This window comes from Acinonyx jubatus, chromosome A3 (genome assembly GCF_027475565.1).
Source record: "Acinonyx jubatus isolate Ajub_Pintada_27869175 chromosome A3, VMU_Ajub_asm_v1.0, whole genome shotgun sequence".
In the NCBI taxonomy this organism is placed as follows: domain Eukaryota; kingdom Metazoa; phylum Chordata; class Mammalia; order Carnivora; family Felidae; genus Acinonyx; species Acinonyx jubatus.
In genome coordinates this window covers 84,693,383-84,720,190 of record NC_069388.1, presented here as the reverse complement: position 1 = coordinate 84,720,190, position 26,808 = coordinate 84,693,383, and the positions used below count along the sequence as shown (strand labels likewise).

Genomic DNA, 26,808 nt, shown 5'->3' with positions numbered 1-26,808 from the left:
TTCTGGCACCTACCCTAACTTCCTGGCATCTATTCTTATTTTTCCTCCCAGACCAACTGCAAAAAATGACTTGACCTCAACTGACATAGCATGTGGAAGAATGCGTATGCATTGAAAAGCAATCCAGTAAGCTGACGAAGTTAATGAATTTTTATAGGAATTCATTCAATACCACCCAGTGAGAGTCCATGCTTTGAATATTTGCTCAAAGGCAATGGGGAAATGAGAACTTGCTTATTACCTCTGGTTCTTGAAAGAAAACGTTGTCTCAGATACAGCTTCCATTCCTATTGCTGATTTTCATAAACATTTGGACATGTTGAGATTCTTCATTTATATGTTTGTTCATTTAACTAACATCGGTTAACTGCCATGTGACAGGCACCAATTGTGTAGAATTGTTACTGGAGAGGGTACACCAATATATGTTCTAGTGTAGTGGCCGAGTGTGGGGGTGAGAGATCCCTTTTTCTTTTCCTCCTTACCCTCACCTTGACAACCCCTGCCCTTCCATTTTTCTCTCTACCCTTTTTTTTTTTTTTTTTTTTGCTTTTTCCTAGGAGTTGAGAACTGTCTAATTGGTAAGATTAAATGAAGCTTCAAGTCACAGGATAGTGCTTCTATCACTTCTATCACTATTCTGTCACTATTAATTAGAAGTACTTCTCTTGTATTCTCTTTTAAATCTATTTTCCTATGCAGTAGAGATAGAAATTTCATCTTCTCTCCCCAGTTAGATAGCTCTTCATTAAAGAATTAGTCCTTGGATATTCTACCATTATCACAAACAAACTTCCATATATTTACAGGTCTGTTTCTGAAAATTGTTCTGTTGTATTACCATATACTGGCTATATTGTCCATTTACTTTTCTAATTAAAACTTAAATTTTTTTTTAATGTTTATTTATTTTTGAGAGAGAGAGACGAGACAGAGAGAGAGAGAGAGAGAGCGCACAAGCCAGGGGAGGAGCAGAGAGAGAGGGAGAGACAAAGCAGGCTCCAAGGCTCTGAGCTGTCAGCACAGTGCCGCACGTGGGGCTCAAACTCATGGACTGTGAGATCATGACCTGAGCCGAAGTCAGATATTTAACCAACTGAGCCACCCAGGCACCCCTCTAATTAAAACTTAGAATCTGCATTTGAAATTACTTCAAAATCTTGCTAGGTGATTTATTGGCCTTCATTTAGATTTGTAGATTATTTGTGGGAGAACTTAATGTCATTTCAGTGTTAAGTTTTCCAATTCAGGAATGCAGTGCCACTCTCCATCTAGTAAGGAGAGTTCATAAAATTTTATAGTTGTCTTCCTATAGGTTTTGTACATTTTTTGGTAGGTTTGTTTCTAATTAATTTATATATTTATATAATTTACATATAGAATATAACTATATAATATAATTATATAGAATTTATATATAATTTAATAATATAAACATGTAAGATTGATGTATTTTTTCTATTCTGAATGGATAGTTTTCTAACTGGTCACAGTCAGTGATGGTGCTGATCATTTACCTGGCCAGCTTACCGGCCTCTTTTATTAGTTGTAATAAGTTTTAAGTTGATTCTCATGGAATTTTCAGGTAGTCAGTTATGTTGTCCGAAAATAATGACAGTTTTTTACTTCCTGATATTTATAATTGCTTTTTAATTTTGTTTTTGTTACTGCATTGGCTAGAACCAAAGGTGAACAATAATGGTGATGGTTAGAATCTTTTCTTGTTTTTTATTGTGGAGGGAATACTCCTAGCATTCAATAGTAAGTATGTTTGGAGGATACCTTTTTATCAGGTTAAGGAAGCTTTTTTTTTTTCTTCCCCTATTCCTAACTTGCTAAGGAAATTAAAGTCATTTTTAAAAATCAATTACCATTTCCTATTAATTAAAAGCAAGAAAATATATCCTGCACATAGTGCTGGACAGGATCTCTTCTTGTTTTTACTAATGGTTCAAAATTAAATAAAGATAATTATCTTTTAGGAACCTCCTAAAAACAAATATTGAAAAGCCTATAAAAACAGAGTTAATGGCAATGCAAGCTGGTGCAGCCACTCTGGAAAACAGAGTGGAGATTCCTCACAAAATTAAAAATAGAACTACCGTACAACCCAGCAATTGCACCACTAGGCATTTATCCAAGGGATACAGGTGTGCTGTTTCGAAGGGGCACATGCACCCCAATGTTTGTAGCAGCAATATCAACAATAGCCAAAGTATGGAAAGAGTCCAAATGTCCATCGATGGATGAATGGCTAAAGAAAATGTGGTATACACACACACACACACACACACACACACACACACACACACACACGCACACACAATGGAGTATTACTCGGCAATCAAAAAGAATGAAATCTTGCCATTTGCAACTACGTGGATGGAACTGGAGGGAATTATGCCAAGTGAAATTAGTCAGGGAAAGACAAAAATCATATGACTTCACTCATATGAGGGCTTTAAGAGACAAAACAGGTTAACATAAGGGAAGGGAAACAAAAATAATATAAAAACATGGAGGGGACAAAACATAAGAGACTCATAAATATGGAGAACAAACTGAGGGTTACTGGCGGGGTTGTGGGGGGGGTGGGGTAAATGGGTAAGGGGCATTAAGGAATCTACTCCTGAAATCATTGTTTCACTATATGCTAACTAATTTGGATGTAAATTTAAAAAAATAAAAAAAAATTAAAAAAAAACAGTTAAACATCAAAATGCTATAAGAAACAGCAGTCTCAGCAAGTAACATAGGGAATGGGAGGGGCCTATTCAGAGTGAGCATTCACTTTGGTAGCTTTGGGGGCTCTTGGAAATGTCTGACAAGGGTCGGGTTGGAATCAAATTCTCCTGGAGCTCTGCAGGTCATATTCCTCATAGCAGTGATTACATCATTGGAGGAGATACAAATGTAAATGGGTCTGAAAGTCTGTTCAGCCTTAATGAAACACAGGAAGCAAAAGCACAGAAATGGAACATGTGTTACACAGACACTGACCATGTGTCCGTGTGAGCACTTAGAGGTGATCACCACACCCAGGTCTGCACGGAGAGGGGAGAAGGCAGTCAACAGAGGCATTAGAAGGGAGTATTTGTAGCAAAAACGTACATGCTTGTTTGAAGCAGGAAAGAAAATTATCTTCCTAAAGAGATGACTTAAACTCACACTACTCCCCTTAAGGATGGATTTATTCACCTGAGGTTTTATAGGACCATTTGAAAGGAAAGGAATTGAACAGGGTCTGTCTGCACTTTCACTTTGCTCAAGGTCATCAGATGTCAGTATTGTTCTCAGCTGGGGCGTGCTCAACAGTATGGTTATTGCTGCCAGAAAAATAGTCCCTTGGTTCTTTGTTTATTTGTTTGTTTGTTTGTTTTAAGTTTTACTTGAGAGAGACAGAGGCTGCATGAGTGGGACAGGAGCAGAGAGAGAGAGAGAGGGAGAGAGAGAATCGCAAGTAGGCTCCATGTTGTCCACACAGAGCCTGTGGAGGGGCTTGAACTAAAGAAATGTGAGATCATGACCTGAGCCAAAAACCAAGAGTCAGGGCACTTAACTGACTGAGCCACCCAGGTGCCCTGGTTTTTTGATATATGCTAGTGACTATATTACCATGCCTGATGTTTTTAGCCAGCAGGACATGTAGCTGAGCTAACCTCCCAAGCCCTAGTTTATCTGCACCCTACTTAATTCCAGTTGTTGGATTGCCAGAAATTATGCAGCCTCATTCACTACTTCCTCCTTCTTGCCTCTCTTGCCTGGATTGGCTCCTCTCACCTTCCTAGCTCCTGCTGTCTTTCCTTCCACCCTTTGGAGCCTGACCTTTGAATACCGCTGTGGGCCACCCGCGGCAGAGACAGGTTGCTTCCCTTTTGGAATCCACCCCAGCTGGGGAGAAGCCCTTTCCTCCAAGTGCAGATGAATGTCAGTGCTTCTGCATCACCATATCTATGAAACACTCTTTCCATTCATGTGGAATATTTATCTGTTTCTATAAGATCTTGGTTGAAAATGAAGATTATCATTAATTTTGAGCCAGTCTCTTAGAGAATCTATAGGTAATACTTTCAAGAGTAAAACTAAGCAAAAAGACAGGTGGTCTGTATCCTGCAAAGTTAGGGTGTGCCTCAGAGGGAGGGGGAAGTTAAAATGTTTGTATTTTTTAAAAAATGTGATAGAGGGCTGTTATTCTTCCATGGCTCTTGAGGGTGCATTTTTGAAAGGGACTAGTGATGGGTGGCTGAGAGATGGCCTGTCTTATGACTTCTCTTTCAGAAGAAAATTAATGTTCATTAATGTTTTCTGGACTCTTAGCACTCATACCCCACATTTCTTGTACTTTAAAAATGTTTTGTAGGGCACCTAGGTGGCTCAGTCAGTTAAGCATCTGACTCTTGATTTCGGCTCAGGTCATGATCTCACAGTTCATGGGTTCGAGCCCCGCATCCTGCTCTCTGCTGTCAGCACAGAGCCCCCTTCAGATCCTTTGGACCCCCAGCCCCTCTCCCACTGGTTCTCTCTCTCTCTCTCTCACACTCTCTCTCTCAAAAATAATAAATAAACTTTAAAATGTTTTGCAAGAATGCAAACCACTTCACTACACAAAGGAAAATGTCTTTTACGAGTTGTATTTATTTTAATGTTTATAAGCAACTAGCAACTAAAGATGCCAGCTAAGGTACACAGAACTTTGTTTTGAGCTCTCAAGTGACTTAGGCAGAGCTTTGTTAGCTGTTGCCTTGTAAGTACATTGTGAGATGATATTTAAAACTAAATAAAGGAGATATTGCACAGCTTCGAACCCCAACAATTAAAATGGTCCCGTTTTTAGTAGAGATGGGAGAATCTATGTAACTGACTATTTGAATGTTACATAAAAAGGGGAGGAATCAGAGATTACTTCTAATTTGTTTAGGTATAAATTTGATGAGGATGTGGTGGTTCAAGCCAATATAATACAGTTGTAATCAGAATAAAATAACAAAACAATTGTAATCAGAGTAAACTCATCTGTTTTGCGGATACCAACTCTATAGCTTTACCCAGTGCTTGGTAATTGTAAGCACTTAGACCTTGTTTGTAATGTATTTAGAGGGACAAAGTGTTGTATTCGTTGTTCTATACCTAAATGAGACTCCAGAGAAACATACATTTATCTGAGGGAAGAACATTGGATTTAGGAAAATTGTAGATCTGCTCAAGTTCACAGTACCTGATCGATGACCTTATTTCTGTTGTTTATTCAACTTAATGCATTGGAGCATTACTCACGGTAGTTGAAGCGATTTCATGAGAAAGTTGGTTGGTAATATGCAGGATTTAAAAATTCCTCATATGATACAGTAAATATTTTTTCCACTTCTAGTACTTTCTTCATTTTATTTGTTACACTTAAATTAAATACAGCTGAAGTTAATTTTGGTGCAAGGAGTGAAGTAGAGCTCCAAGTTTTCTTTTTCCTTCCAAATTGCTAGCCGGTTATCTCAAAACCATTTAATGATTAAGAATGTAATTTAAAAATGTGCATGTGCCCAAAAAGCTATTAAAAAGTAAATACTATTGCAATCTTGGAAAAAAATGTGGCATGGGTTTCTGTTTGCAGATGGTTTTATTCCAATTAAGATGAATTCAGGGTTGAAGGAAGACTTGTAAAAGAAACAAATTCAGGAACTAGTAAGAGACACTCTTACCTACACAAAAATTTCAGTGAAGGAGCTGGATTGAAGATGCTAGGAATCAAGTGGTTTGTATCAGAATTGCAGATATAATAAAAATATTTTGAGATGTATATGGAAGGAAAGGTACTTACTGCAGCACTGGCTGTAATGCTGCCTGGTTTCTTGAGCAGCTGCAAACCTCTGGAGTCCTTGCTGTGAGAATCAAATCAGTCATGGCCCCAAATCTTGTGACAGGCAGCCAGAAACAATCCTGACTGGTCCACTACGTTTTTTTTTCTGTGTGCTTCTCCATCTCGACTGTTTACTTTATATTTTCATTTAGCTTGGATTCCATTTTAAATTTTAAAACTGTTACTAGAAATAAAGAATATTTTAGGGGTGCCTGGGTGGCTCAGTCAGTTAAATGTCCAACTTCAGGTCATGATCTCACAGTTTGTGAGTTTGAGCCCCATGCTGGGCTCTCTGCTGTCAGGACAGAGCCCTCTTTGGATCCTCTGTTCTCCTCTCTCTCTGCCCCTCCCCTCTTGGCCTCTCTCCCTCTCTCTCAAAAATAAGTAAACATTAAAAAAAAAAGAAATAAAGAATATTTTGAATGTTGGACAGCTAAGGAAAAAAATGACAATAATCAAGACAGTAAAGAACTTACTGGAAATATAATAATGATTTCAGAAATATAATTTGCATAACAACAGTTGTTTTATTATCATCAAGATGTTAAGTAGTTGAACAGTCTACACTTTATTTTTATAACAAAGAGACAAATAACCAGTAAAAGAGATGATTTTAATATTTTATTGTTATTATTTTTTTTTAAAAGCAACTTCCAGAGTTTGTCATTGTGCAGGGTTAGCCCAGTCTCTTATAGCATAGTACAGTGATAACTCATTTTTTATAACAATGACTCACTGGAGATCCATAACTGTGTTCTGAATTATCACAGAAAGGAGAAAGAATTAGAGGAAGAGTTTAATGTTAAGTGTATTTAAAAAAATCATATTCTAATTGTTTTAAATTGGTTATCCAAGTATGATAATATAGTAGAGCTCAGATAACTAGAAAAGGCAATTGACTAGAACACCTCATTCCCATCTTGTGTGCATTAACAGGTGTTTCACTGCATATATCTTTATATAGTTTGCAAGCTAATTCAACCCATTTTACACAGCATTAATTGTTTTTATTGAGTTGGCATTGGGCTGAAACTTGCTCACTATCTCATAATAATTATTTTTTTCCTAGTTCTTTGATAGTTTTTTTCTCATCTGACAGTGTTTGGACTCTAGTGTTTATGAGACATTAAAATCATCTCTGCCCATTTTAGTGATATTTACAATGAAGTTACCCATGGCCAGATATCCAAGACTATTAATTAATTTGTCCACCAGCTCTGTTCTTGATCTTGGTAAAACAGAGAACTTTTCCAGTCTCACTGGAATATGTGCAAAGCTCCAGGCCAGAAACTGCTTGTGAGCTGGTCTTCAAAAGAGGGGACCACGAAACTCAAGGTCCTTATTAATGCTGTGCAAACAAGGGTCTCGTCATTTCGGTAACTATTTGTACATTTCAAAAAGCAATACAGTCATGGGAAAAACCAACAAGCACAGCTTGGTAGAATAACCTGCCATGAAATATCATTGGCTTTATAATAATTTACTACAACTGTTCTTTTTTATTCACACTGGATAGGAAATGCTTCCATCTAACACATGGAATACGAATATATACAACAAAAAGTTGGCTTTTATTAAAAAAAAACTTCACAAGGACAATAACATGGGGGTTGAAACAATAGTTTTGTGCAGTTTCCTGATCACAATCATATGTCTGCTGCCTTTGACAGGGAATGATACAAGTACTGATAGATTTTATAAACCAGTTAAAGAATTTTCTTGTCTGTACTAGCCTACTATTGCCTTGTTCATACAGTCTAGAAGTTTCACCTTCTTAACTGTAATTCTAAATGAGTAGGGATGACATGATGAGTCAGTTTGAAGGACAAACCCTGCTAATCTTCTTCAAAATCATCATATATTTGCAGTTCCCTATTCATCAAAAAGTTCACCAAAACATTGCGGAAACCGCACAGGGCTTCTGACTGATGTGCTGTTGAGATCCTGAATGATGCCCGCCATCTTGTTGTATGACGTCAGCATCTTGGCTTGAACTTTCTTATGGCCGCAGTGAGTCATGGGGCTAGTGGTGGGGGGTGGACCGTTTTGTACTGCCAGCAGTCAAAACAGTTGCCATGGGCTCAACGTCTCTACGCTGTGAGCCTGGGGAACCCATTCTCCTATGGAATGGTTTTCTGGAGTCCAGCAATGTCACTGCAAGTGGCTGAGACATTCTGGCCCCTGCTTCATGAGGGACTATACTAAAGAAGAAGCCTAGTGTTCTAAAAATAGATAATATAGGCCAGGTTGAGGGGGTGGCAAAGGGAGGTTGCTTTCATAAGTCCTGGAAACCATATCTGATTTTCGCTCTAGACAATGGCTGGGAGATTCTTCGGAAGTGGCAGGTCAGGAGAAGGGCTGGTCTGAAGTACACTTGGAGAAGTGTCAGTTTGGCATTGGCACTGCAGATTTAGTGCGTATGGCCCCCCAATAAGGCACTCTGCCTAGATCTATTTTCCCCCGACTGTACCTTTGCTGCCCAAGAGTTCCCCATTTCTCCATGCAATTCCTGTTTGTTTCTGACTTCTAAAGCAGGGATGGAAAATAGGGCTCATCTCTCTCTCAATTCTGACTGATGAATGGAGGCTCTTTGTAGTTGTGATCTGAGGACTGTTGAAGAAATTGTTGGGCTTCATGGATAGTGCTGTGATTGATAAGTAATGTCTGCCATATCTACAATGTCTACAAGAACTGGTGTTTATGGAATGCCTACCAGGTCCTTATGTCTCTAAGTAAGGTCCAAGAATCAGGCTGGCTTGATGGGTTCTTAAAGGATCTTTAGAGATCATAACCCAAAGTGCTAGGTTTATATTTATTTTATATGCTGCTTCGTTCCAGAAAAGATTTAAGTCTTTGAGCACTTTGGGAGAGGAATTTTAAGACCTGTGGGAAGCTGGAGGGGAAGATAATTTTGAATAGGATAGTATAGGAGGTGCTCAACAATGGCCCTCTGTTTTTACCCTGGTTGATGAAGCCCAATGTTTAGAAAGTGATTATAGGGTTTACTGATGACAACAGATTCAGAAAGACTTGGAGGAATGGGGTGGATCCCAGGCCTGGTGGGAATTTCAGGCAGAACATCTAGTGTATTCCTCCTGGGTTGATAGCTGATATTTATGAGAATGTTGAAAAGCCAAGGAGAAATATATTTACATCTACACATACATGACTTTTTTTGTGGTTAATTAAAGCATGTGAGGATGGTTTCCATATTATGTTAGGACCCTTGTCTCTCAGCTGGAATAGAAGTCTCTGGTACACAACTTTACCAAAAAAGAAAGAAAAAAAAACCCAGCAAAATTGTATGGTAGGCGCTAGTGACACCATTTTGGGAAGATCAACTCATGTTTGTCTCTAAAAAATGGGATCAGTCACTTCTTCGTACCTTAAGTGATTTAAACTGAAGCCAAATCTTGGTTTTTAAGATGAATAATTAACAGGTTGCTCTTCAACAATGCCATGTCTGTTGATTTAGGGGACCATGTCGGGCCAAAGCCAGCCACCTCTAGCTGCTGATGGCCTGTGGGTTTTAGAAACTGTCTGATGCTCTCATCAGTACTCTCCTGTCAATGCACACACCTGATTTCACTTACACAGCAACGTGGCAACATACCTTTTTCCATCTGTAAACACCTGCTCTCTCCCTCACTTGGAAACTGGGAGAATTTGAAAGTAAAACAAGGCATATGTTTTTATTCCTCTGCAAATCCCAGGCGAACATGCTTTTGTTCAGATACCTGTCAGATACCTGTCTGATGTTGAGTTTCTTGCCACAATGGAGAACCCAAGCTTTTCCCAAAGTTGTAGGCAAAGGGTTTTCACTTTCTTGGGTGAGGGTTCCTTGGTTCCTAGGCCAAGGGTCCAGGGTCAAGTGATGGAGGTGGAGTGGAGGAGGGAAGGCAGCATTTAGAAACCCAGCAATGTTATTTCTCATCCATCCGACTCTGCATTTCACCCTCAGAGAAATGATTTTCTTATTGGTCTCCATGAGACACAATCCCATTTAGAGCATCTCAGCAGTTTCACTGTCTCTGGAACCTTCTAGAGGTGATGGCTGGCTGGCTATAATTGTGACTGTAGTTGCCTCATCATTTGTTTAGAGGCATTTCAAAATTTCTCTTTCTTTCTGCTGATCACAATTGTCGATGTATTGGCATTACAAACCAATTTTTAAGGTGTGTGAAGATCAGTGGGCTTTATCACCACTCATTTCCAAAGCAGAAGCCTCCCCTAACTGGAAAGACTTATTCTAACACCACAGAGGAGCCTCCTCCCCAAAGTTTCTAAGAGCCCAGAGCATGAACTTTGGGTTCTAGACAGAAGGCCTGGGAGGAGGTCGGGAGGGGGGTGGCGCCCTGTTGGGAGGTGGAGCTTGAGGAGGAGGGGGAAGGGTAGAAGGTGGGGATGGAATTGGAGGGGTGGGAGCACTGGGGGGTGGGGGAGGGCAGTGGGGAGCAGGGGGTGGGGGCGTGTAAATGGGGGCAGGAGGCGGCGAGGTGGTGTGGTAGGCATTGTTGAGGGGGTACTTGGCGGGCTGATTGTTCTTGACTCTGGTGAAGTTGATACAGCGCCCCTGTAAGAGAATCAGAGAGAAGGATGTGAGCTGATGCTTGCTGTTTGGAGCAGGGCAGCTGGGAAGCACGGTGTGCAGCTTGAAAGAAATATGTAGAAAGCAGACGCGATGTTTATGGCAGTGCTCTTCTGGCATACCATAGAGCTTGACAACAAATTTCTTCTTTCTGTGTAAAATTGTTTGTCAAAATTCATTTTCTTGGAGTCTCTCTCTCAAAGAGGAAGAAGAGAAGGGGACTGACCTTAACTAGGTTGGATGCATGGGGTCAAGCTATGTACAGAGGTTATCAAATTTAATCTCTTCAATAGCCTTGCCAGCCAGGTACCTTTATCATATGTTCCATTTCATAGATGGGGAAACTGAGGCTCAAAAAGATGAAATCATTTTCCTGAGGCCACACAACCAGGAAGAGGTGGGGTTGGTGACTGGAATCCCTGATAGGCTCCAGAACCTCTATTCTTCCTGCCACACTTTAATGTCTTCTAAGGAGGGTTCCCTAATTTTTTTTAAATGAAAGGAACTTGTTTCAACTGATTTCAGTTACACTTCTGGAGGCAGTAGAAGGTTAACAACACGAGCTTCTCCTATACTATACTTCAAGGGTGCTGAATCAATCTGTGATCTGCATTGTCACCAATATGGCAAACTGGGGTGATTCTCAGGGGCGCTCATGCATTTGTCTCTCCTCATCAACATCTGCTCCATTCAACCATTTGTGCTGGGTAATAAATTAAGGAGGCAGCTCTCCCTACTGATGTGAATAGGACCCCAGTCGATACAGCTTCTCCCTCCATGCCCCTGCCTTCTCCAAAGCTCTGTAATGAACAATTTATCCTCCCCTTGCTCTGGTTGAGGCAGTCCCTCTTCTTCCAGATGCTGCTGCACCTGCTCAGGCACCCTTAGGTTCTGGGGACATTTTATTGCAAAGCACACATCTACCTTGAATTCTACTTTTCTCCCCATCCTTCCGGGGCACCTGACTGGACAATGCAGAGAAGATACCTAGAGCCCCTACAGCAGCCTTTAGAGAGTCCAGAATCTGCAGCCAGTCCTATGTAATTCTCCTCTGTGATGTCACCTCTTGGCATTTCAAAGTTAGTCCTGCACTCCCTGCACCCCCAACAGATGACGTTCTCCTTCTGGTGTCTGTGCTCCCTTCACTTTTCCCATCAGAACCTCCTGGACTGCCTGGCTGTGGACCACCCTTTGGGGTCCTAGCCTCCCTTCAAACTTCCTGTGCCTGCAGGGCATTTTATTGTCCCCTCAACTGTGTCTCCCAGATGCCTACAGAATCTTGCCACACGGAAGCTGAGGCAGGGGGGCACATGCCTTTGAGGCTGCCCTGTCCCTTTCTCCCTCTCCTGCTCATCCTAACCCCATACAGCTCTACACTGGGGCTGTGGCTGGCGTGTGGGTTTTTCCCCCGGCTTCACCCTCCAGGATGGATGCCCATCCTGTGGCATCTGCCCCGGATGGGATATGTCCAGAGGCTGGAGTTTCTCTTTTCAGGCCTTTAGAAGAAGGCTCGAGGGGGAATGAAGAGGGTGAGTCTGGAATTTAAGGCTCAGTCACCTGTAGGAGACACAAGTGTGTGATTTGAGACCTGGCTTGGACTGAGAGTCACAGCAGGGACGTGATGCATGTTTGTCGGAGGTGTGGGGCTGAGCAAACCTTGCCTTACATGTGCACACCCCACTCATCCAAGTCCTAAGTCAGTCCCTTCCCCCACCGCCCCATCTTTTCTTGATGACTCCAGCCTCCATGTGTCCTTTGCTTCCCTCCCTGCATTCTCTAGTTACAGTCTATGCCACATGCAGAAGCCTACAAACTCTAGTTGTTTGGTTGGTAAATGCCTTACCTTCCTGACTAGATGAGAAACTTCTGGAAGGCAGCATCCTTGTTCTGCACACTGTTGCTCCACTATTGGTTTAGGAATTGTAATGCCATATTTAGATGCTGGCACCCCATTTTCTCTGAGCTTCCATTTCATGAGCTTAAACCAGGACCTAACCTTGTTAGGTTCTGATTGGGAGCCCACTAACTGCAGAAAATAAGTTCCCATCTTCTCTTGGCATTACCCAGAACTCCCAGATCAATGCCAAGCTTTCACAAGTTAGGTTGACTTTGTAACCCAGGCTGTAAAGTCCTAGTTGTCCAAGCAACCCTCTCTAACAGCTGTTTAAAAAAAAAAAAAAAAAGAGAAACAACATGCTCCAAATGGAGTCACTTGTGCTAAGCCCCATGTCCACAAACCAAGACTCAATATTTAGGCTAATTGCAGTTTCAAACTTTCCCAGAAATGTAATCTTAAACCAGTCAATCTGGGATTTCCTGGTTAGCATTAATGAGGTAATATGCCTGATAGACCCCTTTGTGCCCCAAAGAAATATGAAGTAACCCACTCTTTCCCTGTCCCTGTCCCTGTCCCTGCCCACTTCTGCCTATAAAAGTCTCCCATTTTGTACAGCTTCTCGGAGCTCCTTTCTGTTTGCTAGATGTGATGCAGCCTGATTTCACGAATTGTTAAACAAAGCCAATGAGATATTTAAATTTTATTCACTTGAATTTTATTTTTTTAGCACAGCTTTATAAATCTAAGCCTTGGGAATAGTTTATTTATAATTCTGGATAAAGCTCTTTCCTTCAAGAATGTTAAAGTCCTAATGATTACCATCTGTGATAAATTCCTGTAATGGACAACTCAGAGTTGGGATTTACTGTACTACATATTCTGCCCTTTGTTCCTAGACATGCTAAGTCAGACAAAGAGACTCGAGAGATTCATTTCCTCTAAAGATGAAGGAAACTTCTGGTCCTGAAGATGGTGCTGCTGGTGCCTGGGGTCAAGTCCCCATAAAGCTTCAGTTTTCCCTAAGGGCTGGCCATCCCACAACTCCCTTCCTCCATTTAGGGGTCAGTGATGGGGGAGGGGCTGTGGCAGATCAAGGAAGCATGTTAATTCAGAGGCCTATTTACTTATTTCACACACTGTAATGCTAATACATTTACCAGAGGCTATTTTGTCCAAAGACAAAATCAGGAGCTCCCTGCCTTCTTCTACCAATACTTCTGTTCATAACCCAGATTAGGATCCCCAGATGTCTTCAAAAAGGTGGGAAAGGATCCACAGAGTAAAAGATCGCCCCTCACATCTATCTGTGGGCTGTAGGGGTGAGGGTTGGAGTGAAATGGGAGAAAGACCTCCCTAGGTCAGCCCCATCAGCTGCCGCCATGGCCTCTTGGCCATAGCAACAGAAGGATGGGGTGGGATGAGGAGGGAGAGAGGCAAGAAGCCCCTTTCCTGTGGTCAGTACCAGTCCAGGGGTGCACCCATGGGTCTCCTGCTCCAGAGCACTAGGCTGTGGTTCATTAGAGACCCCAGTCCATTAGGGCTGAGCACAGAAACCCAGAGCTCTTAGCGAGCAGCTGGAGCAGGGTGGGGGGCAAGCTCACAATCTCTGCCATGCCCCCGCCGTGTGACATTGGGTGGGAATAATAATACTGCTTGCCAGTTAGAGTCATTATGAGGATTAACTTAATCAATGTTGATGAAGGCCTTGGAACAGTGCCTGCCACACTGAGTTTGTAAATGAAGTTGAGTCTAGATGGAGAAACAGATGCTCAGACACAACAATGACCTTGTCTAGGATAGGAAGGCCAGGTGGGAGGTAGTATCAGTTTTCTGACTCCTAGTTTAGTGCCTTCTAAGTGAGCTGCAGACTAGAGCCTCAATACTCCACACCTGGCTTCCATAACAAAACTGGTATACAGGGGAAAAAATGTAGCATTGGATATATGACCAGAGCAGTCCCCAGAGCCTCCTCTCTTAGGCACTGTCTCTACTTTCCCATTGCACAAAACTTCTGTAACTGATTCTTATAGGACCTCCCACCACGCTTTGCACGCACAGTTGACTGATGATGCATTCACACATACTTATCGTCCTGAAGGAAGGTGCAGACTTGGCATAAACAAATCCTTGGGGTCAGTTACAGTAAGATGCAATTAGGACTTCAGGGAGGGGTGTGGCTACAAATTAAGTTCTTAAAACCTGGAGCCAGAAGAGCCAACACAAACACTGTAACACTTAGACCATATAATTGGCCTAAAGATCAGTTTACACGACATCATTTTTTGCTTGTGAGAAGATAATAGAAAGACCAGATGTTCTCAGTGTCATATATGCCAGCAAATCTGCACCAGTGTTTGCTTCAAAAGGTTGCTAGGACGACCGAAGCTCTCAGTCTGCACACTGGTCTTTGTAACCCTGTTAAATTCTCTGCAGTATTGCTTTTGGGTGGTTTGATTCAGATCCAACATTTGGCTTTGACCTCAGTTTACCTCCGCTTGCTCATTTACAAAGTTATGAGTGCCAATTATTGTCACACATTAGCAACAAAACACTCTGGTTAAATTCAAAGGAGAAAATGCAGCAATATCTCCTGCTCAGTGGTGGCTTAGCAGGATGCTAGGTGGCTTTTCTCCTAGGCTGGAAAGTTCCATTTTGATACTACTGAATGTAATGGTGTTGAAAGCATTATTAGAATTGTCCAGGCACGTCATTTTTATTCATTATTTTCGCTGTACAGACATGAGACCGAGGGCTCAGGCTTATTTAAATATTGCACCCAAGACGATATGGCGGTAAATGGTTAAAGTGGGATTAAAACCAGTTCTGCTTGCCTTAGGCACTTATCCTCTTTTCACTCTATTATCCTGAATATAGACTAAGAACGCAAATATTTTCTTTCTTTCCTTTTTTTTTTTTTTTTTTTTGCAAATATTTTCTTGATCACTTGTAGATGGTATCACACAACGTACAGCTCTTGGCCAGAAGCCATCAGTTCTTGACATAGCTGTCATTTTAAGGTGCCAGTTTATATATAGCTCCCAACGTGTGGATGAGTGTCTCTGAGGCAGCCTTTGGGTCTTCTCCTCTTGAAGTATTTATAGGTTCAAGTTTAAGTTGGTGCTCAACAACTACTGCTTATATCTCTGAGGGTTTCTGAGGTGGAGCAAGCCTTCTTAAAAAGCTCAGATTTTTCCCTGCAGGTTTAGGTTCTCAAGGAATCAAAGCCCCATGAGCTTGCCATTGTTTATTTAGGTCTCCTTAGTCACCCCCTTGTGGTCTCTTTGGGGATCTTTTAGGCTTTTGGGGAAGGGGTGGCAAGAGTCCTATGTGGTCTCCTTGATTTCCACACTAGAAATGTTAACATGCTTTATAACTCCATCAAAATTTGAGTTGCTTTTGAACCTTTTACCCAGATACTTGAATCTGAATTCTTTTGGGGCAGCCAGTTTGCGAGTCTTTTTATACTCCTGAATTTGGCTAACTCTTTGTATTGCATAGTTTTTGGTTCATCATTAGATTTCTAAAATATTTATAAGTTGAAAATTCAAAATTGGGATCTCCATCTTCTGCTCTTTGGTTACTGTGGTAAGGACTCAAGCTTGCCTGTGAGCCCTGAATTTAGTTTGTGGTATGAAAGGGGAGATTGAGAAGAGCTGTGGGCTGATTGTGTGCAAAAGACTTGCCAGTGGTGAGCTCATGTGTGCTGAGTGTTATAAAACATCTGTTTGGGTATCAGGCATGCTCATTGGAGACGGAGCTGGCCTTTGGAGATGGTTAAAAATATGCCATGGCTCCCAGAGATTAAACCAAATAGTTTCCTATGAACAGAGGTCACTTAAGGAAATTGGATTCCACAGGAAGAATACTGAAAGAATCAGATGGAAAAAGTGTAACATGTATGCCAAGTTTCTTCTGACAGATACCTTTTCTCTCCAGCTTAGTTCTTCCATTGATTGTCTTGTATGGAGGTATTTTTTAAGTTACAAATGGATTGGGTTTCCACAGTTTGTTTTAAGTCAGTTGTTTAGAATTAGGAGCATAGTTTCTCACTTAAGTCACTCTTGCAAATGGGGGTTGGTCCTTAGACTAGACCACAAAATCTCACTGGTGTATTGAAGGCAATTGACGTAATCCTGCTGAAGTTGGTGCTCCAGTGATAAATGAGACACATGAGTAATGAATGGATGGAGGGCTGGATTGGATGACTTAATAGTGCCTTCTATCCCATCTATGTTTCTCTCTATTTGTTATTTGTACATTCATCCTTTTGACAAATACAAATGGTTTCTGAGTGCCGGTTACATCCCGGGTACCTAATAAGGTGCTGAATTCAGTGATAAGGAACCAAAAATAGTCCCTGCCCTATTGAAGAATGTAGTCCACAGGTGGAGAGAGATATCAGTCTGTTAATCCCACAAACAAATGGACCCTAGCAACTATGTTTGCATTCTGTGACACTGGCCTTGGCCGTAGTCGATTGGACAAGAGGTGGGCACCTAATCTGAGTTAGGCCAATCAGATTCTCTCTTATGAGTTTGGAATTACAACTGAGTTACCAGCTGTGGCAGTCAGTTAGGGTTGATCCGTTGAATAGAGGGGATGAAAGTAGGAACTGGGGTGGCTGTCTTCTGCAAAGTCAGGGAGAAGCAGAGTTCTGATTCTATATTGAAAAGATCCTTCATCTATTCCTGAAACCAATATTATACTATATGTTAACTAACTAGAATTTAAATCAAAATTTTAAATAGAAGGAAAAAAAAAAAAAGATCCTTTATATCCATTCACTTCTCCCAACCTGGGCCAGTCTTCTATAACTTGGGCTACTACATAAACTGGCCTTCCTGTTTTTAGCCTTTCTCTTTTCCAGTTATATTTTGGTTTCCATATAAAATGTATCCACATACACACATAGATAAAAATGTGTATGTACATACATATATACATGTTTGCACATGTATGTAAGATGTACATATGCCTATGTATGTAAACATTTATACATACATAGATGCACATTCAAAGTTGCCTTCCTGCATAAACTCTTCAATGCCTCCCCACTTTCTGTAGGAAAATCACCAAGGTCCTCAGCACGCACAGGTCCTTGCTCCCTTTGCATTTTTTTCAGCCATCCTATTTCTTCCTCTTTCTTTGAACCCTACACTTCAGCTTTCGTCCATCATTTGAAATGAAGCCACCATACTCTGGCTTTTTGTTTGACAGCATTCATTCCCAGGCCCATGACAGGGACAAAATGCCACAGAGACACCTGTCTTGCTTCTTTCCCCTTCCCCAAAGCTGGAGCCGGGGCCAAAGGGAAGGGTGTGTTGTGAGTGGTGATGCCAGAGTCCTTTTTGACTGCCTTTCCTCCACCTCAAACTTGCCCTGTCTATAAATCTCATACAGCAGCCTGCCTTTTATGTGCTGTTCATGCAAAAGGATCCAAGGTCAATTCTTTCAGTTGTTTGATTCATTTTGCTGACACACATACTGGCACGCTTTCCACAGTAACCTCTTTGGATGCCAAAACTGAGGGGAAGATGAAAGCAGAAAGGAAATATTTGGTAACAAGAGGAAACTAGAAAAACGAAGGGGCAGAAATAAAATGGCTCATCTTTAGTGGGACGTGCAAACATAGGACTTGTTAAGGATTACTACTGAGATAAGACTTATTTAAGAATAAAATTCCCTGTTTTTCATCTGATTACAAAGTAACACATTTTCTTTGTGGAAAATCTGGAAAATGTACAAAAGAAGGAAGAAGGAAGAAGAGGAGAGAAGAATTTTAAGCTTTAACACTCAGAGAGTTACCATTTGTGCTCTTCCTTTCAGGCCACACACACACACACACACACACACACACAGGTGCATGTATTTACAAAAATGGGATCATTCTGAACCAGTTTTAAAATACTATGCTGTGACCATTTCTCCCTTGCCATTTTCAATATGATTTGCAATGGTTGCATAATCTTCTATCATATGAAAGCACAAAATGCAGTTATCAAATTCTTTAGTGGGCATTAAGAGTCCACCTAATTTCTAATTTTCCCCTAACACATCTATAATAAATTCTGGTAAGCTCTAGAATCAACAGTTAACCTTTGACGTGGGATTTTTGTATCCAATTTCATATATGAGATTGGCCATTATTCTTTTGTTGTGTGCTATTTTTGTCATCAAGATTATGTTAACTTTACAAAAGAAATGGGGAGGATTTTCATTTTCTAATATATTCTATATTTCTGAAATAGTGTAAGAATTCTTTGTTCATTAAAAGCATGAGAAAATTCTCTCAAAATCGTTCTGGATGTCCTGTTTTTCTTTTTCTTTTTTTAATGTTTATTATTTATTTTTGAGAGAGAGAGAGAGAGAAAGTGTGAGCAGGGGAGGGAGTAGAGAGAGAGGGAGATACAGAATCAGAAGCAGGCTCCAGGCTCTGAGCTGTCAGCACAGAGCCTGACACTGGGCTTGAACCCACGAACTGTGAGATCATGACCGGACCAGAGGTTGGATGCTCACCTGACTGAACCACCCAGGTGCTCCTGGACATGCTGTTTTTCTAGAGTGCAGTTCTTTGATGACTTTAAAAGTTTTTGCCACAGGTATTGACCTGTTCAGGTTTTGTACCCTTTCTGAGTCCATTTCCATAATTTATCCTTTCTTAGAAAACCTTTCATTTTATCAAGGTTTTTTTTTTTTTTTTTTTTTTTTTTTTTTTTTTTTTTTTTTTTTTTTTAGATAGAGACAGAGAGCATGCAAATGGGGGAGAGGGGCAGAGAGAAAGAGAGAGAGAGAGACAGAGAGAATATCTTAAGCAGGCTCCACACTCATCTTGGAGCCTGAAGTAGCGCTTGAGACCACAACCCTGGGATTTATACCTGAGTTGAAATCAAGAGTTGGGCCCTCAACTGACTGAGCCACCCAGTTGCCCCATTTTATTAAGACTTTTGAAGCATTTGCATAGGTTTGTGCTTTGCACAAAGGAAACTTCTCACAGTTAAATCTATTTGTGGTGTTACCTCTTTTGTAATCACTAATATACATATTTGCATGTTCTTTTTTTTTTTGGCTTTCAAGAATTTGCCAATGATATTGGCATTTCCAAAAAAATTTTAAGACTTTTTTCTCAGTTCTACAGATTTTGCTTTATTTTCATTAATTGTTCTTATATTCATAGATTCCTTATTTCTGCTTTCTGTAGATTTGTTCCATATTATTTTCTAAGTTTTAACTGAATACTTAGCTCATTTATTTTCATTTTTCTTGTTTAATAATGAAATCATTCAAGACTATGATTTTTTCAAATTCCAGAAGTTTTTATTGTGGTGTTCCAACTGTCATTATTTTCTAGAATCCCAGTAACTATAGTTTTGATTTCCTCTTAGACTTAGTAATTTTTATAAATTTAAGAAATAACGTGAGTTCTTAATTTGATGGCTGCACTATTAAATAAATATTCATTAATCATTTTTTATTAGAGTAAAGCCTTTATATTGTTTGTTTGTTTACTTAATCTGCTTGATCTAGTAAAGTCTAAGGGTTTATTAAGTACTCCCTGTTGATATTTTAAACAATTATATTTGCCCAAATTTTACTTTGCTGTTTAGTCACCGGGCCACTCAAGAGCAGCAGGGAGCGGGCCTCCCTCAGAGCAGTTGAGGCAGAGAATTTCTTATGTTCTAAAAATTTCACTCTTCCTGTTTGGTGGTAGCTTGTCTGAAAAGATGGCTGCCATTAATTCTTTCTCTCCTGCATGAGAAGGAGTCTATTTCTCCACTCCCTTGACTCTGGGTTGACTTGTAAGAGTTTTGAATAATGGAATGTGATGGAAGTGATATGCTAGCTTTGTGCCTGACATTAAGAGGCCCGGAATTTTCAACAAATGGGGTGACTGGGTGGCTCAGTCAGTTAAGTGTCCGACTTTGGCTCAGGTCATGATCTCGTGGTTCATGAATTCAAGCCCTGCATCAGGCTTTTTGCTGTCAGCGCAGACTCTGCTTCGGGTCCTCGGTCTCCCTCTCTCTCTGCCCTTCCCCCCACACCCTCAAAAATAAATAAACATTAAAAAAATAAAAAGAGGCCTGGAATTTTCTGCCTCCTGGATTTGGTGCCCTGAGGCTACTCTATTCTCCTCTTCTCCGTGTGGAGGAGCACTGACGACAGAGAAGTGAGGGAAGCAACTTCTTGAACGTCCAGCCCAATCAACCTTCTGATGACTCCAGCCCTAGCCACTCTCTGACTACAACTTCATCAGAGATGCCAAATGAGATTATACAGCTGATTCTGGTCAACCCACAGAACTGTAAGAGAAAACAGCAAATTGTTGTTTTAAGCCAGTGTGTTTTGCAGTGTTTTGTTACAGAGTAATACAGAAACAAGCAGCAACTCTTGTCTTTGTCTAGGAGGGTCATTCCTGGTTTGTGGAACTGAAAATAGGAGGTGTTGTAGGTTTCCCCCCTTTTCGTGGACTCTTAACTTGGCACCTTTTCCAAAGTTGCTGGGAAGGAGCCAAATCTGTGTGCTCTCCTTATTGCCTCCTTAGCTAGAAAATCACATCGCTAGAATCCAAGGGCCGCCTGGAGAGAGATAAGATCACTGGATGAGAGAAAGATAGTACCTCAAAGGCAGCTATCACACATTTCCCCTTCTGTTTCTTGATATTGCCCCGTGCTATTAATTATGAAACATAGGCTGTTATGATGATGAGTAAAGGCTGAAGTGGGGGAGGACTGGGAAAGGTGTTGCAATAATGAGCAGACTTTGCCTGTGTCCGCACTTGCAAGTGCATTCATGTGAGCTGGGCCGGAGACACCCTATCTGCCAGTGGGTAGCTCCAGGTTGGAAAGTCTGCCCTGATTCTGCAGTCAAGTGAAACACGTATGTTCAAATTGCCCTTCAGGCCCGACAGTCTTTAAAGGTCAGCGAACCACTGCAGCTGACAAAGACAGAAACATACATGGTACCATAAGGAATTGTTTTTTTTTTTTATATATAAATGAATCTTCACACTCTGATGCTTAAATACTCTCTCTTTCAAGTCTCATCATCCTATAAAACCGTGGCACATTCGTCTGCATCTGTCTAGTTCTGACAAATTAAAAAAAGAAGACAAAATAGAATTGGAGACAGGAGATTCAGGAAAAGTGATCAGGTGGCCAAAGTGTTGTTAGTGGGACTGGCTCTAACATTCAGCCCTTTCAGGAGAGCAAGACAGAGATGTGTGCGGAGATACCATGGAGAGTACGCTTGAGAGGTGGAATTCGTTGAAAACGTTTGTTGGCTCAAGAGGAAGTAGGTCTGAAAGGTCTGAGCCAGTGTAGTATACTCTAAATACTGTTTCTTCATTTTGCTTTTTAAAAACCAGCCATTGCTCTTGACCATCCTCTCTTCCTCGGTCGCATGGAGTCTACCGTATGCCCCGTGGGTCCTGCTAAGCAGTAGGACTTCTCCAAAGAGCCTGGTTTTAATCGACATTTTGGATGAGTCTGAGAAATAATGTTGTTTTAATGTACTTTTCTAAGATTTAAAAAAACACTGCGGCATGGTCATGCTGAGTGAGTGGAAGTCTGACCCAGGACTAACTAATTTTATTCAGAGTCTTCTCTCCCAGCTAATAATCCTGAGAATTTGTTTTACTGCCCTGTCCCCCAGTTAAACGGCTCTGACTACTTAGAACTGTCATTAATACAATCATTATTTCATTTGTGTTGAGGTATTTGCCTTAAAAAATTGGTGTGAGGGGCGCCTGGGTGGCTCAGCTGGTTAAGCCTCCGACTTCGACTCGGGTCATGATCTCACAGTTTGTGAGTTCAAGCCCCAGGTCAGGATCTGTGCTGACAGCTCAGAGACTGGAGCCTGGAGCCTGCTTTGGATTCTGTACCTCCCTCTCTCTCTCTGCCTCTCCCTGACTCATGCACTGTCTGTCTGTCTCTCTCTCAAAAAATAAATAAATATTAAAAAAATTAAATTAAAAAAAATTGGTGCCAGAAGATAAGCTGACAGAGATGGCTTGGCCAACAGCATTATTTAGCTTGGCTGTCAAAATGTAAAATTATGAAATTACTTATTCATCTGCTGTATAGCCCCAACCTCATCCTGCTCCATTTATATAAGCTCATGGATGAAGGCTGTTTTCTTCTTTTGTATAATGTGAGGAATGAATTCTTTCCTTATGCCTGTTGCTGCCAAAGTGCTTTCCCCAGAGTGGAGGGAATATTAATTTAAAAAGATAACAATTTTACTTCTATGATGACTATATTGTGCCAGTGAGTGGTATCCTAAACGGGTATGTGTTCTTTAGATTTTCGGTACCTCACACACGTACCATTTTCCTATCCACAGCCCTGTCTGCAAGTCTAAGCCCCCTATCTGAGAGACTGGTGCTGGTTATGAAGCAAAAAGTTTCATGCTAACCACATCTACCTTTCACTGAGTGCTTCTACTGTGCCATGCTGGGCACTAGTTGTTTTATATACATCATCTCATTTTACCCTCTTAATAGAAAGAGTGGTTAGTACTATTACCCCAATTTAAAAACGTAGAAACAGGGGCACCTGGGTGGCTCAGTCGGTTAAGCGGCCGACTTCGGCTCAGGTCATGATCTCGCGGTCCGTGAGTTCGAGCCCCGTGTCGGGCTCTGTGCTGACAGCTCAGAGCCTGGAGCCTGTTTTGGATTCTGTGTCTCCCTCTCTCTCTGACCCTCCCCTGTTCATGCTCTGTCTCTCTCTGTCTCAAAAATAAATAAACGTTAAAAAAATGTTTTAAAAATGTAGAAACAGGCTTGGAACACAAAGGAATTTGCCCAGGGTGTCTCTGCAAGTAAATGATAGAGTAGAGATTTGAATCCAGGTCTGTTTGACTCTCTTTCTTTTGAGCAACATGTGCTTTTAGATTGGAATGCATGTAGGGCAAAATGCATCAAGAAGTATGGCTACTTAAAAGAGTTGGCCACCAGTAATAATATACATTGGAGAGTTTGTTTTGGGTCCCAGTACTTCCCCGCTGCCATCGTTCTCTTCCAGCTTTTTCCATGTCTCTGGTTGTTCCTTCTTCAGAATTTCAGTGCCCTTCAGCTGTATTTCCTGGAAAAGGGCCCCAGAGTCTTACTCTTCCTTTCAATCAAAGCTTGCTTGTCCTGTGTGCCTGTCCCTTTCACTCCTTCTCTGTACTTTCTATGTGACTTATCTCTAATCTGATCCGTGAGCTGGATCCACTATGAAGGTTTATTTCTCAAAGGTGCTTTCTTTCCATGTAAGAGAGATGCCCAGTTATCTTCCATATCCATTTTCACATTCTTCCTCCAGTAGTAGAACCCTCGAATTTCATTGGGCACATGACCATCTAGCATTGATTACATTTCCCAGCCTCCCTTTCACAGATCAGTTCAAGAGGCAATGAATGATGCTCAAAGGTCTGACCTACTGTGGTGCATGAATTTGCAGATGCGGGTGGCCTCCTCTGCACTGAGGTGTGGCTATGTAACCTATGTTCTCATCAGTTGGATATGAGCAGAAGTGATGTGTACAAATTCCAGGTTGTGCCTTAAATCGAAGGGGTATACCTTCCCCTTTTCTTTTTCTTTTCCTTTTTCTTTTTTGGCTGTGTAGATGAGAGTCACACTGTAGGGATGAAGAAACATGAGAAGAAGCCTAGGTGCCCAATAGCATGGAGCCATCATACTGACCCTGGACAGCTTCTCCCCAGAGGGTTATGTGTTTGAGAAAAAAAGTTTTATCCTGCTCAAACCTTATATTATTTTGAAATTTTGCTAGGTCAGCTGAACCTCTAACCTAAATAATACTATTCCTAAAAGGAACCTCCTGAACACAGTGTGTTATTCTAAAGGAGTTTCCCCAGTATTGGGCATTTGGAGTGCTGTGGCAGGCTAGCCTGTTGATCTTCTGGGAGCTAGCTGGGCCTTTGCATGCCCCTTCAGTTTTGACCGTGTAGTTGGGTACCTAGTCCAAATTTACATAGGCTGATCTCTACCCAGCTGGCCTGGAGAAGCCTTCTCAACTTTCCTGGACTCATCTTCTCTTCAGGTAAGGGCTAGTATGATCCTGCCAGAGTGCCTCTCAAATCTAAACTAAAGGAAGACAGTAGTCAGAACCCTGAAATATCATGGCTGCTGTTTGAGACTTGCCAGACACACAAATGGAAAATTTATAGCACTCAAAATCTGGGTTTCATTTAGGAGTAAAAAGTATTAATTTAAGTTATCCAACCTCAAAATTGGTTTCAGGCCTCCACTGGGACCCAATATTCTCCCTAATTACGAGATCATGTAGAGTTGGATCTGAAGTGAGACCATGACCCAGTATCAAAATGCCTCCTTTCCATTTTGGAAACATCTCACGAATTCAGGCTGCGCTAATGAAATATTTGTGATAATTCTCCCCAGGCTGGCCTGAGCTTATGTTCTGTAGGGTCTGGAAGAAATGGCCTGTTACACTAATAATTTAGTGACAATGTAGGAAGAATCTTTAAGAGGAAGAAATAGTACACCTTGAATCCTTTGGAAAGAGGCAGACTATCAAATATAGCAAAGCTTTTGGGGATCTCAGCACCTTAACTGTAAATCAGAGATGTTGTCAATAACCAGTGAATCTTATTTGTTCAGAAAAAGTGGACTCGACAGAGGCCTCCACTTGGAGAGACCATGAGTTTCATCCCCCGCTTCACTTCCGTCTATTTAAATGCTCCCTCCTGGTTGCAAAGCCTTAATCAGGATAGCAAAAGTCACCCCAGGGGCCTGCATGGGCCTGACTTCAGAATTCTTCCCAGTCTCCTCCCAACTAGTTATGTTGCTGCTTCTGACCGGTAACATTTCACACTTCTTGAACACTGCTCTGGCTCCCAGGTTCTGCCCTTCCTGCGTGTCGGTGAGACCCTGGGAACCAGCTTGAGCTTTGCCTCCCCTTGCTTCATGACCTGCTCTGTGTCTTCCCCAGTCAACCAGCCTTTCACCAGGCCCTGCTCTATGGGAGGGTGGCTGCAGACTGGGCTAGAGCAGGTGCTTATTCACCTGCCGGGAATGAGGCTGCTTCGGAGACACACAGACAAACCAGACTTTTGGTTAATGTGCCTTGTGCCCCCTCGGCTCTTACTTCAATCTAAATCTAACTCAGGAAGGCTAGACTGTATAAACACATCCATCTGCTGGTGTGGCGAGGGCAGTTTGGGAATGTAAGTTGCCACGCGGAAAGAAGCCATCTTCCTGCTCACCTGATTTGGAAGGATTGAGAGCTGGGGATGGGGAGGCTGCATGGACCACAGGAGACAGAGCCTTCACCTCCTGACTCAGTAAGAGGTGTGAACGCGAAGGTCTCCAAGACGCTGTCTTTACCTCTGAAGAGGTAAAGACCAAGTTCTTCACCTCTGAGGAGCATGAGAAAGGCATGTTTTCCAAGGGGCTCTGGTCCACACTGGATGTGAGCATAAGGTAAAGATCCTGTTCCTCCAGCTGGTCCATCTGCCATCATCTCCTGCCTCCTGGCTAGCCTGTCTGAGGCCTTGCTGGTCTCCTGTCCCAGTCCATCCTACTGCTGAGATCCCAAATGCCAACATGGCTGACAAGGTGCTGAATGATCAGCCTTACTCCCTGCCATGCTCCCTCCTTCTCCTCACCTGCCAGCCCTGTGGCTTCCTTTCAAATTCATGGACATGTGTGCCTCATGACCTTTGCGTATACACTTCCTGGAACATGCTACCTCCAAACTTTGCTTGGCTAAATTCTACTCATAACTCATGTCTCAGGTTAGTCACTTCCTCGCAGAGGTTTTGCCTGCTCACATCCTATCTCATTCAGGCCCACCTGGTAATCTCTCTCATGGTTTCCTGCCCCTTTCCTCTTCAACCTTTGTCATAATTTGTCTATTTGTCTTTCTCTTTGCCACGATACTGCGAGCCCTTTTTGTACCATTGAATTCCCCTCACCACCGAGGACCTGGCACACTGAGGGCTGCCAAAGCATTTGGAAAATATAGCAATGAAGGAGCAGCTCTTGCTTCCAGGAACATGGGGCAACATTTGTCAAATACTGCGTTAAGCCCTGTGAATGTTATGATCTTATTTGTATCCTGTGAACAAGCTTAAAAGCTTATCTTTTTTGGGGCACCTGAGTGGCTCAGTCAGTCAGTTAGGCGTCTGACTTTGGCTCAGGTCATGATCTCACAGTTGGTGAGTTCGAGTCCCTCATTGGGCTCTGTGCTGTCAGCTCAGAGCCTGGAGCCTGCTTGGGATTCTGTGTCTCCCTCTCTCTCTGCCCCTCCCCCACTCATGCTCTGTGTCCCCCCCCCCCAAAAATAAATTAAAATGTTTAAAAAAAAGCTTATCTTTTTTTAAAGTGTTTATTTATTTATTTTGAGAGAGAGAGAGACAGAACACAAGTGGGGAAGGGGCAGAGAGACAGGGAGAGAGAATGTCAAGCAGGCTCCGCGTGGTCAGTGTGGAGCCTGATGTGGGGTTCAGTCTCACGAACCGTGAGATCATGACCTGAGCCAAAACCAAGAGTTGGACACTCAACCCACTGAGCCA

The 26,808-nt window shown here is 41.8% G+C and overlaps 1 protein-coding gene and 1 long non-coding RNA gene across 3 annotated transcripts in view; one reads left to right on the top strand and one right to left on the bottom strand.

The window, feature by feature from the left end:
- ANTXR1 (ANTXR cell adhesion molecule 1) overlaps positions 1-26,808 on the bottom strand; it is a 256,734-nt gene that overhangs the window by 30,995 nt on the left and 198,931 nt on the right. The window contains exon 18 of one of the 2 annotated variants that reach the window (XM_027072301.2): positions 6,460-10,424. The exons of the other annotated variant lie outside the window; for it this stretch is intronic. Coding sequence (XP_026928102.1) covers positions 10,164-10,424 — 261 coding nt within the window. The 3' untranslated portion in view covers positions 6,460-10,163. Of the gene's footprint in view, positions 1-6,459; positions 10,425-26,808 lie in introns of those variants that run through there. 2 annotated transcript variants of the gene reach the window in all.
- LOC128311219 (uncharacterized) overlaps positions 1-26,808 on the top strand; it is a 213,548-nt gene that overhangs the window by 36,010 nt on the left and 150,730 nt on the right. The gene's annotated exons all lie outside the window — the stretch shown is intronic.